This window comes from Furipterus horrens, unplaced genomic scaffold (assembly GCF_987537825.1).
Source record: "Furipterus horrens unplaced genomic scaffold, mFurHor1.1.pri manual_scaffold_9, whole genome shotgun sequence".
Lineage (NCBI taxonomy): Eukaryota > Metazoa > Chordata > Mammalia > Chiroptera > Furipteridae > Furipterus > Furipterus horrens.
In genome coordinates, this window is record NW_028327179.1 from 24,295,361 (window position 1) to 24,311,968 (window position 16,608).

The following is a 16,608-nucleotide window of genomic DNA, read 5'->3' on the forward strand; positions in this document are numbered from 1 at the left end:
CATTAGCATTCATAAATAGATTAGATTAATAAAATGCAGTATATTCACATGGAATATTAAAAAGCCAGTAATATGAATGAACCATACTTACACATCTCAATATCAAGAGATCTTCTAAAACAAAACATTGAGTGAAAAAAATCAAGCTGAAAAATAATGTGCAGTGTTAGATTTCCTTTATATAAGACATACATGCTAGGCAAACCACTATGATGAATGTTTTATGAGTGTGAATGTGCCCATAATCTGCTACATATAAAACTCCTGAAGTTAATGATCAAATGGGACTTCAGCTTTACCTGTAAAGTTTTTGGCTTTGTTTTTAAAGAATACACTTATGTGTTACTGACCACAGGATGTAGTTGCAAATTAAAACATATCTTGAAGACAAAAAGACACCTCTGGCTTGTGTATGAGAAATAAATTTAAGTGAGAGTGAGATGGGACAAAAGTTAATGTGACTTCATGACTTTCTCTTTTCTGCAGCCTGGAAAATGACCTGAGGGTATTAAATTCAAAGGGGGAGGAGACAGATACCACTGCCCTCAAAGTGAAAGGCACCTGAGTCAGAGCAGATATGTGGTCAGTCACACATTAGTGGATCCTTCTCCAACTTTTCCTGCCCATACTGATCACTTCCCCTTCGAGATTCCTGAACATACTGTAGATCTCTTTTTTTTTTTTTTTTTCAAACGAGTGGCTTTATTTATTACAACAGAGAACACCAACAGGTTTAGTGCAATGCAAAGTCACCGTCAATAAATACTGTTGCTCAGACAGTTTCAAGTTTGTACAGAAACCGGGGACCAGACTAGACCTTGGTGCGGGGGGCGCTGGGCCCTGTGGGCAGTCACGAATCTGAGGGCTTCATCGATCATTTTGTTGGGGTTATCACTGCTTTTTACACGAACGCCATGTAAACAGGTTGCAGTTTTCTCTCGGGGACGTGTACCAGTTGTGTGTGGCCCCTGGCCGGCCCGGTGTTACCGCGCGGCGCCCATTTCCGAGGTTCGCGGTCACTGCCAGATGGGCCGCTGGGAACCCACGAGGAGACCACCTTCTCAGCAGCTGGTGGAGGACGCGCGGGGACAGGTGACCAGGTGCTGCCACTGAGGACGCAGGGGGAGGGGGCAGGCCAGCAAGGCTGTGGACGTGGCGTGGCCTTAGCAACGGGCGCTGCAGAGCCCAGCACTTCAGCCAGCGTCACTTGCTGCCTGGGTTGTGTCTTAGGAGCTTCTGGGACCCGACTTCTCCCCGCCCCCGCCCATCACTGCTCCTTGGCAGGCCGCGGTGTCACAGATGCCGGGGGTCCCCTGCGCGCCAACAGCTCCGGGAAGGCCCGCGTCTCCGGGCGGCCCGGGCTCGCCGTGGGCCCCGTCTTGGCCATCTTTGCCAACGCCAGGCACGCCTTGCGGTCCTTGCAGGCCCTGGTCTCCGTCAGGCCCGTCCAGACCCACACCGACCGCGCCCTTGTCTCCTCTGTCCCCCGGGTTTCCTCTGGGTCCGGGCTCTCCCAGCTCACCGGTGGGGCCGCGGAAGCCAGGGGGCCCCCGAGCGCCAGGGTGACCGATGGAACCAGGGGGCCCGGGGCGCCCGTGGGGGGCCAGCAGGGCCAGGCCGCCCGATGGCTCCCGGCGCTAACGGCTTCCGCAGGTGAGCAGCCAACTGCGCGATTTGTTCACTGATCATGCCCCCACACAGCTCCCTGATGTGCTGCTCACTGGCTTCTTTTCCCGGGACCCCGGGTTTTCCGGTGATGCCAGGCACGCCCTGCACGCCCTGTAAGCCCACAGGCCCGGGGGGGTGGGGGGCGGGGGCCTGGCACACCCTCCACGCCGCTGGTGCCGTTGGGACCCTGGATGCCTCTCGGGCCCAGTTCCCCTCGACTGCCAGGCTCTCCTTTGGGTCCAACGGGGCCGCGGGGTCCCGGCTCGCCTTTGTCCCCGGGAAGACCATCGGAACCGGCGATGCCCTGGTCTCCCTTGGGACCCGTGGCTCCTTCCGGGCCCCGGTCGCCCCCGCCGCCTCGGAGGCCCTGGGGGCCTGGCAGGCCAGTGTCCCCGATGCTGCCCTTCGGGCCCTGGAAGCCTCGGATACCAGGGGCCCCAGGAGGGCCTTGCGGACCGAGCGCCCCCGCTGAGCCTCTGTGGCCCGCCTCGCCGCGCTCGCCCGGCACGCCCATGTCCCCTGGGACCACGGGCTCTCCCAAGGGGCCGGCCTCACCCAGCTCTCCAGCTTTGCCCAGCTCTCCTTTCTCACCCTTGGACCCTGCTCGTCCAGGCAGGCCCGGCAGCCCGTTGGGACCCTTCTCTCCTGGGGCGCCAGTGCGACCCGCCTCTCCCTTCTCACCATCCAGTCCTAGCAAGCCGTCCCGGCCGTCCTTGCCCGGCATGCCCGGCTCTCCAAGTGGCCCGGCCACTCCGGGGGCTCCTTTGGGACCCGGTTTGCCCAGGTCGCCCTTGGGGCCCCGGAACCCGTCTGGGCCCCCCTCGCCTCTGTCACCCGCTTTCCCGGGGGCTCCTGGGATCCCGAGGGGTCCTCGGAAGCCAATGGGACCCCGATCCCCGGGAGGCCCAAGCGGCCCTGGCAGTCCTCGCAGCCCCCGCGGGCCCTGCAGCCCCACGGTGCCGGGGAGACCGGGGGGGGCCCAGGCGGGCCGGGGTCACCCTTCTCGCCGTCCTTGCCGACCTCTCCTTGCTCCCCTTTGTAGCCAGTGGGTCCCTTGAAGCCCGGCATTCCTGGGGGGCCGGGGGGCCCTGGCGGACAGACGGCCGGGCACTGAAGGTCAGCCGCGCCTTCGGGAAGGACTCCTGGGTGACCAGGGGGTCCAGGAGGTCCGGGAGGGCCAGGCAGGCCCGGGAGTCCAGAGGGTCCCGGGGGACCCCGGAGGCCGAGTCCGCCTGGGAGCCCACTGACCCCTGCTTCTCCGGGCGGTCCGGGGAGTCCTTTGCCCCCAAGCCCAGGTGGCCCCGGGGGGCCCAGACTTCCCCGTTCTCCGGGAGTGCCCTTGAGTCCAGGCGGTCCTTCTCTCCCGGTCAGGCCGTCCACGCCGGGCAGCCCTGGCAGCCCGGCCTCTCCTGGCTTCCCTGGCTTCCCCGAAGCCCCTTTCAGTCCCGGGGGCCCAGGCAGACCCGGAGGACCAGCTTCTCCATCGATGCCGTCCTTGCCCGGCTTCCCAGGGGGCCCTGGGGGGCCAGGGGGGGCCTCGAGGCCCCATTTTCTGCGCCTCGGTCACCAGCGCCACGGCCAGGAGCTGCCCGAGCAGGAGCGGGAGCAGGGTCCGGGCTCCGGCCATGGCTGCGCGCGCTCTGAGCGGCGCTGGCGGCGGCGGCCGGGCTGGGGCTCGGGGCTCGGTAGATCTCTTTTTGTGTATCCCCATAATATCCAGCATCTTGTTGAATACACGTTAAAAATTCTGTACAGATAAGATTGGGTGTGTTCAGGGTGGTAAAAAAATAAAATAAAACAAGAAAGAAAGAAAAAGAAAAGAAAAGAAAGAAAGAAATACCCTTGGAAAATACTTTGCATTTACACTTTATTATATTTGTGTTTTTATAACATATTTAAATAGGTGTTACACTCTACATATTTAAAAATGTAGCTCCCCCCACATAATTATCAACTAGATGTGTTAAATTAACACTAGTTATTTATACCCTCCTCTTACCTCGGGTCTTTTCAAGAACATGTCTATTATCTGTTTTACGGTAGGGTTGATGGTTAAAGATACAAATTCATAAATTTCTTCAAACAAGAAAGGGACAGAGACACTGAAAAAGAGATCAGAAGGAAGATTGAGGTGACAGGAAGAGGGAAGAGAATCTGAAGGGTTTCAAAGAAAGAGGAAAAGGGTCAGGGGTTAGAGGGAACAAATTTTAAAGATTTGTTGTGTTATCTATTATGTAACTCTTCTCTTAGCTGCCCCACAAAACCAGAAGTAAAACTCGGTTTTTGGTCAGAAAAAAACTCTGTACAGTAAATGCTTGTTAAAAAGAGAGACAGTGAGGATGGAAGATGGAATGTGTGGAAGAAAAGGAAGAGAAGAAAAAGAAATCAGTTTAAGCTAACACATCCCCTACTCTAGTCTCTGTACAGTTGTGAATACCTAGTGCTTTTTTTCCCCTCTAAGTAATAAAATCCCATCATTTATGTTGGCAAAGGAGCTCAAACAAATATTAAAATTTAGATGTATCAAACTAAAGGCAATTAGATTCTTGACAGGCATGGGAATGTTATTTGTACATCTTAAGTATACTTCAAGCTTCTCTTCCTCCCATTTGGAATTTATTTTATATAGAACTGACAGGTTACTCTTCCTAATTATTGCTATCTTTGGGCCACTGCCACCTTTCTGCACAAGGACTTTATAGCATTAATTCTCTACTTCTACTTCTGAATTTATGGTCTACTCTTTAGTCTAACAATATCTTAACAATAATCTAAACTTACTCCCAAATAATATTTTTTCTACAGCTCCCTTAATAAATATCCACTTTGTTCAGAGAGTTTTAACTTTGTCCCTTGTTCTGTTTATGTCTACAGGCTCAGGATAATGCTGCTTTATCTTCCCATAATGCATTATCCCCTCACCCCACCCCCCACTTAAATCTATACTAGTGTAAGGACTTTTCCTTCTTAGTGACTATTGGCCTTTGCAGTGGTGGGATAAATAAAGACAAGGCAGAGATAGGTTTGGTTTCCAGGATTTCAGTAATGTAGTTGTTCTCATGATGACTGTCACCGTCAAGTGCTGTTGTAATGCATTTGGTGCTAGGGCCTAACTATAGCTCAAATACACCCTTATAAGATACATAAAATTAATTTTTCCTCATTGCCATTACAAGTGACACAAGTGAGCCCTCTGTAATTGCCACCAGCATGTCTCATCTATTACAGAGTCAGCATTAGTCATTCAAAGCATTTATATTCATCGACATATTTTATATGTCAGGTGATCTTCAAGGTACAAAGATTTAATGGTAATCAAGATAAACTTGATTCCTGCCCTTTTAGAGCATAAATTTCAGTGGAAAGAAACAAAAAAACCAATACATAAAGAAGATAATTTCAAGGCTATAAGTGCTATCACATAAACAGAATGATATGGCAGTAAATTGTAAAAAAAAGAAACAACTATAGATTGAGTCATCAGGGCAGATTTTCTGATGTTGTGCGATGTGAATTAAACCCTGATAAAGGTGCAGTATTTCAAGAGCGTGGGAAAGAGTATTCCAGGTAGTGGGATCAACAGAAACAAGAATCCTGAGTTTGGAAGGACATTGGTATCTGGATAATCAGAGGGTTCAGTGAGGTTGCAGTGTAGTGAGGAAGGGGGAAAATGGTACAAGTTGATGTAGAAAAGAAGACAGAAACCAATCATTCAGGACCCCGTGGATCAAGGTATGGAATTTTCATTCTATTGAAAGTAAAATAGGAGGCCATTGGAGGATTTTAGTAGGGGCTTAACATCTGATTTCCATGCCAAGACTGATCTTTTTTCTCAATGGAAAAGGAAGAAGGAAGAAGATGGCATATCAATTCCACTGTTGCTCCTACTTCAGAGATAGGTTCTGGAAAAACATTATGCATTCTGGATAAAGGGGCTTGTAGTATCTGCTAATAATCATTAAAATGATTCTAGGTAGACCTCTGTTCCCCTGACATATTACCACTAAAGGTCTTGCCTGCAGAGTATTCCACATCTGACATCAGTAAATCAAATGACTACCAAACATTCCAAAGTTCTACAAAAAAGTAGGTAAAGCTGAAAGGAAAAAAATCTAAGATAGAGGAAGTTCCAATTACTACTGGGTGAACCAGCTTACTGAACAAGACAATAAAAAGGCTAAGAAAAGTAAAAAAGGCCTAAAAGCCTGATTAAAAAGATACTAACCAGAGCAACTCTGTATTTAAGTAGAGAAATTAGCATAGCTTCCCCAATTCTGATTTACCCTCTTTCAATAATAGAGATCTCCTTTGTTCTTTAAGATTAAAGTTAAGTTCCACATCTTATATGAATATTTATCTTATGTTTGCCAACACTTTCATAGAGTGTAATGTTGTGTTATTCTTAAAGTGTGTTGCACTATTGCTAAAAACTATAGCTATTGCAATAACTGAGGAAGTAAAATTGATCATTTTGACAATTTATTTTTGGAAACTATTTGCTCATATAATGTACTTCTACCAAAAGCTTAGAGCATTCAATAAAAGAAGTGAGTGAGGTTCCATTCAATCTGTTCAAATATTTTCAGAAAGTTACAGAATCCTAAGTAGGTTATAAATTGAAAATACTGAATGGCTGTATTTGGCAAGCTCTGAGCACAAGAAAGGAGAAAGTTCTGATAAGAAGAGTATGTCAGAAATATGTACAATAAGTACTAATGCAAATGGGAGGAGGGGTAAATTAAAAAGAGGCAGGGAAAATATCCTCTACCATCAATCATTATTAAACTCAGCTGAAAGGAATATAGGTCAACCCAATGACCATCCTTGATGGAGCCCATAGCAGATGTCTGACATTGTTTTTGTTGCTGTTGTTGTTAGCACCCAAGTTCCTACTTCCTATTAGCATCTTATCTCCCTGTTGTTAAAATTCCCTTTCTATGTATTGTTTATGAAAGGTAATGCCCAGCTCCATAAATATCAAAGGGGAGGGTGTTTCTCATTCCATATCTGCATAGACAGGAGATAACATATAACATGGAAATGGCCAGTTGACATTGTGGCTCCTGAGACTGAATTTTGATGATGTCATTCACTAGTTAGAGTCGGTATTCTCTGAAGTGGCAGACTGGACCAGCCTCTTATTGCTACATAAACATTGTCATACATTAACTAACCTTCCAGAGCAGACTTGGTTTTTCCCAATTTTTCAAATCAAATTCTCCAGGCTATCATGAATTTTGTAAGGTTCCAGTAAAATTGCTTTTTTGGCTTAGGATAGCCAGAGCTTGATTCTAATGCTTGAGAGGAATAAATGTGGTTAGTACTGACCCAGGCATTGTTTAATCATTTTTTTTCCCCCTCGGTGTCCAAACTCCCTCCAAGCCAACACTGCCTAATTCTACTTCCCCATTTAGCGAAACTATCTTCTATGTTCCCAGTGTGCGTTCCTCCCCCAACCACAGCCCCAAGAACCGCAATGCCTTATGTCTCTGTTTTTCCAACTGAGAACCTACCCCTAAAATACAAAAATTATTAGGAGAAAATTTAAGCCAAAGCTAGAGCAGCTATTCTTTTTTTATTTTTAATGAAGGCTTTTTAATTTTTTAAAAGATTTTATTTATTCATTTTTAGATAGAGTAGAAGGGAGGGACAAAGAAAGGGATAGAAACATCAATATGTGAGAGAACCAACTGGTTGCCTCTCACAGGCCCCCAGCTGGAGACCTGGCCCACAACCTAGCCATGTGCCCTGACTGGGAATCAAACCAGTGACCTTTCAGTTCACAGGCCGACACTCAACCCACTGAGCCACTCCAGTCAGGGCTAGAGCAGCTATTCTTAAACTTAGTATCCTTAGAGTCTGAAATGGTATATGTTAAAAGTGTGGTCTCAGAGACCACACTAGGTCAAAATTAAAGCATGAGAGAAGCCTAGAAATTAGCATTTTTTACAAACTAAATAGATTTCTGCTCAACAGGATCAAGGAACCATTGGACTATGAAGGAAAAGAGCCATATATGAATGGGCCTCTGTCTCATAATGTATGTCATATTTCATTCATATTTACCTCACCCATTGATTTCTTCAGCAATATGAGATTTCTTTGGCATTCAATATACAGTTTGCTCTGATTTGCCCGTGCTTTCTGGTGAATTTCTTGTTACTATTTAAAGCTTGTTTATTTATTTTGTCAACAGGTCTAGCTTCTTATAATCAACTTTAGAGCATTTTGCAAAGGTCAGTTTCTCTACAGAGACAACTTAAATTCTGCCCCTCAAAGGAATCCTTCCTCTAAGCATGGGAAATGGTAAACATTTGTCATTAGCAACCACTTGCCAAGGAATCCTAAGATAAGCTGAAAATAAATGCTTACTGCTTCAGCATCTCAGAGAACACATAAACCTGTGTTTCCTTTTAATATATCAAAAATAAAGATTACTGGGAGTGAAAATTTTTCATACCAAATTGAAATCAAATTAAATTTTTCTCTTTTGAAAATTATTATATATTTACTATTCTGAGAATAATTTCTGTGTAGAAGGTGAAAAAACCAAAACATTTTTTCTAAACTCTATATAGTTTTAATTATAGCTATATAATAAAAATAATTCTGGTTGGAAGTTGGAAACACAAGTTTTAATCTCAAATCTGACTTTTAAAAATCTTATAATTTCTTATTTTATTTTTTTATATATTAAATTGATATAATTCTACCTCTCTTGATTATAGTATTACAAGACAGGATTAAGTCTGTAAACTATAAAAGCATTTCACAAACAGGAAATACTGGAAATACTAAGTTAATATTGTCACAGAATAAGTAATTTAATTTAAATAGTATTGAAAAAATTGGTCTGTGGGGTTCACTTTAAAACTGGTTTCTCTTTTCTATCCTAATGGCTTGGACAGAAGGAGCCCAGAGGTCGGGGGTGGGGCGGGGCGGGGGCACCTAAACTATTTCCCTCAGCCCCAACTAAGTATAATGGGCAAAAGGGTTTTGGACAGGTGAGACGTGCCTGGCACACCTTCCTCCAAAGAAGCCCTTCTTTTCCCTAATGTGGGACATTGAAAAATTAATACCTGCCTTTTTTCTTCTAGTGGTTATGGACTGAATGATGTCTTTTAACCCCGTTGCCAAATCTGTTGCCCCAGAATACAACAAGGATGCCAGCCTGTTAAACCAAGCACGCTGCTGTCCAGGGACAGCCAACTGACCTGGAGTCTGCACAGTCCTTCCCCGTGTGGGAAGGCAACCCTCCCCTCCACACCCCCACTCTTATTAGGGATTTCTGGACCCAAGGGTAGGTAGGACAACAACCATGCCCAGCCTGAAGCATCTAGAGGAGCTCAAGACCTTTGCTCATTGTCCTTTATAAGGTTATAAAGGGTCTTAAGTCTGAGAGGGAGGGATTGTTATTTTTTATTGTTAAAATAATTAATTAATTATTTTAAAAAAAGAAGAATATATGAAAGGGTGAAGCAGGAGAGCTTTGTATGTATGACCCATGGGCATGAACTTGAGGGGGGGGGATTGCTGGAGGAGGGGTGGTTCTGGGCGGAGGGGAGCAAAGGGGAAAAAATTGGAACTATTGTAACAATAAAATCAATAAAATATACTTTAAAATAAATAAATAAATAAATAGTATTAAAAAATAACAGCAATAGTTTATATAGTTTTATGTGTTTGGGACTATTCTAAACAGTGTGTGTGGGGGGGGAGAGAAAGAGATTGAGAAAAGGGGGGAGAGCCTCAATTAATACTCAAAAAACCCTATGATATCATGATCCCATGTCTCAGATGAAAAAGCTGAGTCACGGAGAAGTTAAATAACATGTCAAAGACCCCATAGTATTTCACAGGCACTTTGCATAAATGCATCAAGAACAAAATATTTTTTTAATATTCATACCAATATCCACAAATATTTTGGAATTCATCCTAGAATCTTGATAGTTCCATGACATAAATATACATTTTTTCTCCTTATGAAGCTTAACAAAATAAATGCATTATATTTAATTAAGAGGAGTTTGTACTGTGCTCACTTCCCTTCCAAATCCTGTGTCTCTAAGATGATTGCCTGCTTTTACACAGATAGCAAAAATAGCCAACGGGAATGCCATGTAATTGCTGGAATTTTAATTGCCTGGGAGAGAGGAGCATAAAATAGTATTACAGTCAGAGCCAGGGTGAACTTAAAGTTAGTGACTATTCAAGTTTGTGATTTATGAGGCTCCTCTGCAATGTATGCTCATTCCTCAGAATCTTCACCAGAGAACGAGTCCTATATATTTTCTTACATAATCTAAATTCCCATCCCTAATATCACTTCTATGTACATCACTTCATTTATTTATCAAATATATTCTGATAAAAGACATAGAAGTCATTATGCTCATTGTGCAACACTATGAATTTGATCAATAGTAACCATGAACTTACAATACCAAAGATTTTATGCCAAATGAGATACCATTGCTCACTAGATCATGACGCATACTTAGCAGTTTCAAGAAAAAAAGTTAAAAGTATAAAATTTGATTTATCAGATTCATTTGCTTCTTAAAATTAGAAAAATTTACCACTATTGGATAATTCAAGTAATTCTCAAGTTCAATGGGATAGTTTTACATTCCCAGTATAGATGTAGACTGTTTGGAATGGGGAAAGAAGAGATTCTTGTTATTTCTCTCTTTAGTGAAAAGACATCTACAGTTATTGCTTTACCTATTTTATAAGTTTTCACTCATGGAAGCATGGAGAAGCTGGCCTCAAGATCATGAGATTCAATAGGTTGGTACACAAGTTAACAGAACAGAAAATGGGATTTAGGCAGTAACCTAAGGGTCAGCTGGGCATAGAATGAAGACCTCTGGGTCTTGATTCAGCCCAGGGGCACAATGTGAGAAAGGAGGGCCAGATGCTGGAAAATGCACTGAATGGGATGTGTTAGGAAAACCAAATAATTGTCACTTTTTGGTAACTATATATAAGACATTTATTTTATGCCAGATTTTTGTTAAGGACCTCATTTTTCTGACCTATCTTTCAATGTGGAAGCATTTTTGTTGGAGTAGCCCTCCTAATTTCCTTCTACCCATTAGATAAGCATAGCTTATATGATTAGTGAGTTTATGAGGAAGACATGTTCATCCCATAATACAAGAGGTGCCCGCGGGAGGAGCGGCTCACGGCTGCGGGCTCCGGGCGGGGGGCGTCGAGGGGCGCGGAGGGCGGGGTGCCGGAGCCCGAAGGCCCGGGGCGGGGCGCGGGGCGGGGTGGGGCGGGGCGCGTGGCGGGGTGGGGCGGGGCGCGGCGCGGGGCGGAGCAGGGCGCGGTCAGGCCCACGGCGGAGAAGGCGGCGGCCATTGGCTGGGGCGCCATCCGGGGCCTGCTCGGCGCCGCTCGCTCGCTTGTCCGCCCTCCCTGAAGGCAGCAGCATGGCGGAGGTGAGTGTGGCCGGCGGGAGGTGGCCGAGCGGCCCGGCGTCCCCTCCGGCCCGGGCGTCCCGGTCCTCCCGCGTCTCCGGCTGCGGCAGCGGGCGCGCGCGGGCCCCCGGCGGGACCAGGCCGCAGCGGGCGGGCGGCGAGCCCCGGGCCGGGGACGGCGCCGAGTCGGGGCCGCGGGCGGACTGCGGTGCGGCGTCGGGGCCACGACGGTGCCCGCGGGAGGAGCGGCTCCCGGCTGCGGGGTCCGGGCGGCGGGCGCCGAGGGGCGCGGTTGGCGGGGTGCGGGAGCCCGAAGGCGCGGGGCGGGCGGACACTCTGCACGCTGCGCCCCGTGGCCCTGGGCGGCCCTGTCCCCCGGTACCCGTGAGCCCCGGTGAGCCGCGGTGGGGGGCGTCGGGGCGGGACGGGACGCGCGGGAGTGACCAGCGTCTCGGCACTCCGCTCGGGGGATGTGTTCGCTCCTGTCTGGGAAGACGGGCTAGCTGCGCTCTGGCCTCCGCTCGGCCCGGACGTGGGACCCGGGCGCGTGGTGCGCAGGTGCTGGGGGACGAGCGAGGACCATACAGGGGAGCCGGGGGTTCGGGGCCCTGAGATGCAGGGTGGCGCCGGGGTTGCGGACCCCCCTGCTCCGGCGGTGATTCCTTGAGCGCCCTGGCCGGCAGCACCCGCCTGTTCTGATTATGTTATCTTATTTTTAGAGAAGGGGAAGGGAGGGACCGCAATGTGAGAGAGAGACATTGATCAACTGCTCTTCATAGGCACCCTGACTGGGGGCTCAACCCACAGTCCAGGCATGTGCTCTGACTGGGAATCGAACTAACGACCCTTCGGTTTGCAAAAACAGGCCCAACCAACTGAACCACCCAGTCTTATATGCCTCATATGAGTTTAATCATACAGTAGTTGTCCTTTTGTGACTGGCATATTTCACTTATGATGTTCTCAAGGTTCATTCATGTGGTAGGATGTAACAGGATTTCCTTTTTTAAGGTCGCATAATATTCCATTGTATGTATATACCACCTTTTCTATATCCATTCATCTGTTGATGGAGTTTGGGTTGCTTCTACCTCTTGGCTAATGCTATAATGAACATGGGTGTGCAGATATCTTTTGGGGATCCTGCTTTGAATTTTTTTTTTTTTTTTAGATTTTATTTACTTTTAGAGAGAAAGGAAGGGAGGGAGAAAGAGAGGGAGGGAGGGAAACATTGATGTATGAGAGAAACAGCAATCGGTTGCCTTTTGCACAGCCCCAACTGGGGACCTGGCTCACAACCTAGGCATGTGCCCTGACTGGGAATCGAACTGGTGACCTTTCGGTTCACAGACCAGTGCTTAGTCCACTGAGCCGCACCAACCAGGGCCTGCTTTGAATTCTTTTGCACGTATACTCAGCAGTGAGATTTATGGATTATAGATGTATCCTAGGAGTTTTTGAGTTTCACGAATTTGTATATCCACTACTATTCTCAGATATTGGGAAGCTTTTGGCCATTATTTTTTCAATTAGGCTCTCTCTTCTTCCTCTGCCTCCTCCTCCTCCTCCTCCTCCTCCTCACCCTTCTGTAGTACATATGTTGTTCGGCTTGATGGTGTCTCACAAATTCCTTAGTTGTCTTCATTTTTCTTCAGTCATTTTGCTTGTTCCTCTGCCTCAGGTACTTGGAAGTACTATATTTGAGTTCACTGAATCTTCTTCCTAGTCAGATTTGATATTGAGTCCTTCTAGTGAATTTTTTAGTTCAGTTATTGTTGTTTTCATTTCAGAATTTCTGTTTGGTTCTTCTTTATAGTTTCTGTCTCTTTATTGATATTCTTATTTTGGTCATGTATTGTTTTCCTAATTGCGTTTAGTTGTCTGTACTCTTTTTAATTCATTAACCATCCTTATGATGGCTATTTTGAATTTTTGGTCTGGCAACTCATATGTCTCTTGCTTTAGGGCTGGTTTCAGGAGATTTAAATGGGTCATCTTTGCTTGTTTGTATGTTTTGTTATCTTTTATTGAGATTACAGCATTTGAAAAATCAGCCACGTCTCCCAGACTTTGCAATCCCGTTTCATACAGGGATGACATTCTCTATTCAGCCCTGCTGGAGATTCTGGAGACCTCTCAAACCTACGCTGGGGATGAGTCCTGCCTGGGCGTGTGTGGACTATCCTAATGGAATAGGTTTTGCGATTTGTACCGTGGCGCCGCTGCTGTTACCGTGTGCCATGGTCCTGGAGACCCAGCTAGTGCCTGTCTGTGGTACTGCAGATTCTCGTGCACGTGGCTTGCTTTTGTTCACCGAGACCAAGCTCCCAACCTGGCTCCTGGTTCTTGGCAGTACTTAGTTAGATTCAGGCCAGATTGATACCCACCCCACTGGGCAGCCTACCTAAAAGTCGGAATGTTGGATGTACATTCCTCCGCAGGGAGAAGACGGGGATTGGGTGTTTCCCACAGTCGCACCACACGGAGCCAGGGAGAGGGGCTCTGGAGAGAGAGAACCACGAGTTTTCCTGCCAGGCTGTGATGGGTTTGGTTTTGCGTTAGCCTGGAGTATAAGCACCTCTTAACTGGGTTCCAGATTTTTCACAGAGGCAGTTGGTCCATATATTGCTATTAAATCCAAGTGTCCATGGGGAAAGGAGGGTTGAGGGTTTCCTATTCTTTATTCTTGCACCTCGCTGATATCACCTCCAATAGCTCCAGTTTGAATGAGCTTTGGCTCTGCGTCAGACAATGACTTACCGCTTTACATCTATTACTACTTTAATCTTCACAACACTGACTTAGGTACTGTCATGATCCTCATTTTCTAAGTGAGGAAACCAAAATCTAGAACTAGATTATGGGTTTGGAGTTGTTTGTTTGTTTTTGCTTATCAGCGTTTTCTACAATACACATGCATTACCATTGTAACACATGTAGCTCCCATTTTTCCTTATACACATGTAATTTGTGGGATAAAGCATAATAGGATAGAGCGTAACCATTTTAGATGGCAAAGACTTAATTTGGGCAGAATTCTTGACTTAAGTGAAATTCATTCCCCTAGGAATGCAGACGAAGTACTCAAGAAAGATACAGAGCTCTTACCCCTCTGCCCCTGAGCTTCCGGCTCCTTCTCCCTCACTCAGCTAGGGAAGAGTGCAGAAACAAGAGCAGACATTCTTCCCGCTGGCTCGTGGTAGCTGCTTCGCTCTGCTCCCTTCCAGGGCCATCCTTTCAGTTCTGCCTTTTCCACTTTTATTTCCAGCACTTTAAAAAGGAAGAGTTGAAAGCCTTGCAAATATGAGGGAATCTTCCAAGAAGGATGCTTTAAAGAATGAAATGGGTATATGAGACATTTTACTTGCCCCAAATATTAGTTTATGTTGATAATTATTATTGAAGAAGAAACTGCAATAGTACTCATGAAAGGCTGATTAATATAACAAGATACCACTTGATGCCTATTAAATGGGCAAAAATTAAAATCCAACAATAACAGACATTGAAGTTATAATGTAGAGACTTGTGAGCTGTTGCTAGGAGTGTGGGTTGGTGTGAGCATGTAAGAGAGCCATCTGGCAACATCTAGCAACGTCAAAGATGCACACCCTTACAGCCTAGCAGCTCCGCTCCTCCGCAGAACCCTCGCTCTTCAAAGTGTGGTCGTGGGACCAGCAGCGGCAACGCCACCTGTGAGCTGAATACAAACGCAGACCCTCAGGCCCCGTTTCAGACCTACTGAATCATAGACTGCATTTTAACAAGATCCACCGGATGACTGTACATGAACACAGGGGTGCGCAAAAGGAGGATTACAGTTGGGAGTACGAGAAAGAGTTCATTCTTGTTTGTTTATTATTGTATTACTTACTATTACTGTTAGCCTACTTTTGCCCACCCCTGTATATGAGAAACTGTTGCATTTGGAAGAAAGAGACCAGTATAAAACTACATAGTATTGTTTGTAATAGCATTTCCCACAGCCTCTCACTGGCTCTGATCGGGGCTGCGTACCCATCCTGGATCAGTCACGGAATACGCAAAGCCTCTTCTGATATCCTGACCAAACTGATTCAAAGAGCTACCTCCTTTTAACAGCTGTGTAGTATTCCATTGTACCAATGTATCGTAATTTACCTAACCTCTCCTTTGCTGACGGTCATTCAGGTTTCCCCAGCGATTTACTAACACAACCGGTGCAGGATGCCCTTTTTTGGACCTTGCCCACCACACACCCACACACAGTTCTTTCTTTACCAACCTCAACGAGCACATGACTGCTGAATTGTGCCTTTTGTGTTTTTAAGGAACTTTCCATCTCACCACCAACATGTCACATTGAATATCCCTGTGACTGCTTTGAGGAAGAGGAGTGGGGAGGGGACTGGAGGCTGCAATGTCTAGACTTTTTCTTCATTGTCTTCTGTTCACCCAATGCAGTCCACCTGTCACTAGAGAGGCTCTATGAAACTTCCCCTAAATTAGGGGGAAAGCTTCAGATGTCCATGGAGGCCCCACTTGCCTACTAATTTCTCTGGATCTCCTGGGGACAGGGGCACCTGTCCCCTAACCTCTTCTGCCTGTAGCTTCCGCTTTCACCACAACAGTGCAGAACTGGTAAAAACCTTGCCGTTTCCAATTGCCCTTCTCTTGCTATTGTCTAAGGGCCACTATAACTCAGGCCACGAAGAAAGCTACTTCCACAGCCCACAACCTCTACCCTCAAAGAGGTGATGTTACCCCAGGCCAATGCCTGGCTCCTCAGTCCTTGTCTCAGTCCTCTGGCTTTGTGGTGGTCTTGCCTCTCCCACAATGCCCTTATCCTGCCAACCCATCACCCTGAAGCCATGAATCTGCACTTCAGACAAACTGCAGCATCTCTCAGAAGTATGTCCTATGTCCTTTCTGCTTCTGGTGTCTGATATGTTGTTTTTTTTTTTTTTTTATATCACTTTACAATTGTCTCTGGGCTAGCCTCAGTTTTGAAGTCCTAGAACTTAGCTCTAACATGGTCCAGATCTTGACTTAATACCCAATAACATTTCCCATCCTTGTTTTATTGCTGGTAAACAAGCTCTCTCTCCCTTGGCCTGGCAGAAATTTTATTTTTCTCTTTCGCCTTCACATGCTCAGTTGTGCCATAGTAAAACAACACCAATCCCATTTTTAACCCTTACAACAGAGGCCTTCCTCCTCCTCCTCCTCCTCTTCCTCCTCCTCCCTGCCCCCCACGACCAGCACAGGGTGAAAAGAAACTGAAATATTCTCTCTCCAGCCCCTTTTGGATGGGATCCCCACCCTCTCCATCACCATTCTTAGTTCCACAGGGGTCCCCAGTGAAACTCCCAGCCCACTTTGGAATACAGTCTTCCCTCAGACCACAACATTTGCTGATCTTTTAGAAAAAAAAAAAAAACATTCCTTTACTGGCACTTGATAAACTGAATGAACTTATAACTTCAGCATTGCTTCTAAAGGACTTTGTAAATGCTGTACTATTGGCATTAGT

The 16,608-nt window shown here is 46.4% G+C and overlaps 1 protein-coding gene across 1 annotated transcript; it reads right to left on the minus strand.

The window, feature by feature from the left end:
• Positions 1-943: 943 nt before the first annotated feature.
• On the minus strand, positions 944-3,295 carry LOC150001429 (uncharacterized). Its single transcript, XM_090287170.1, is given in 5 exon segments — positions 944-1,595; positions 1,597-1,803; positions 1,805-2,644; positions 2,647-3,201; positions 3,203-3,295. Coding segments are annotated over 5 exon segments (2,064 nt in total). The 3' UTR covers positions 944-1,226.
• Positions 3,296-16,608: the final 13,313 nt, after the last annotated feature.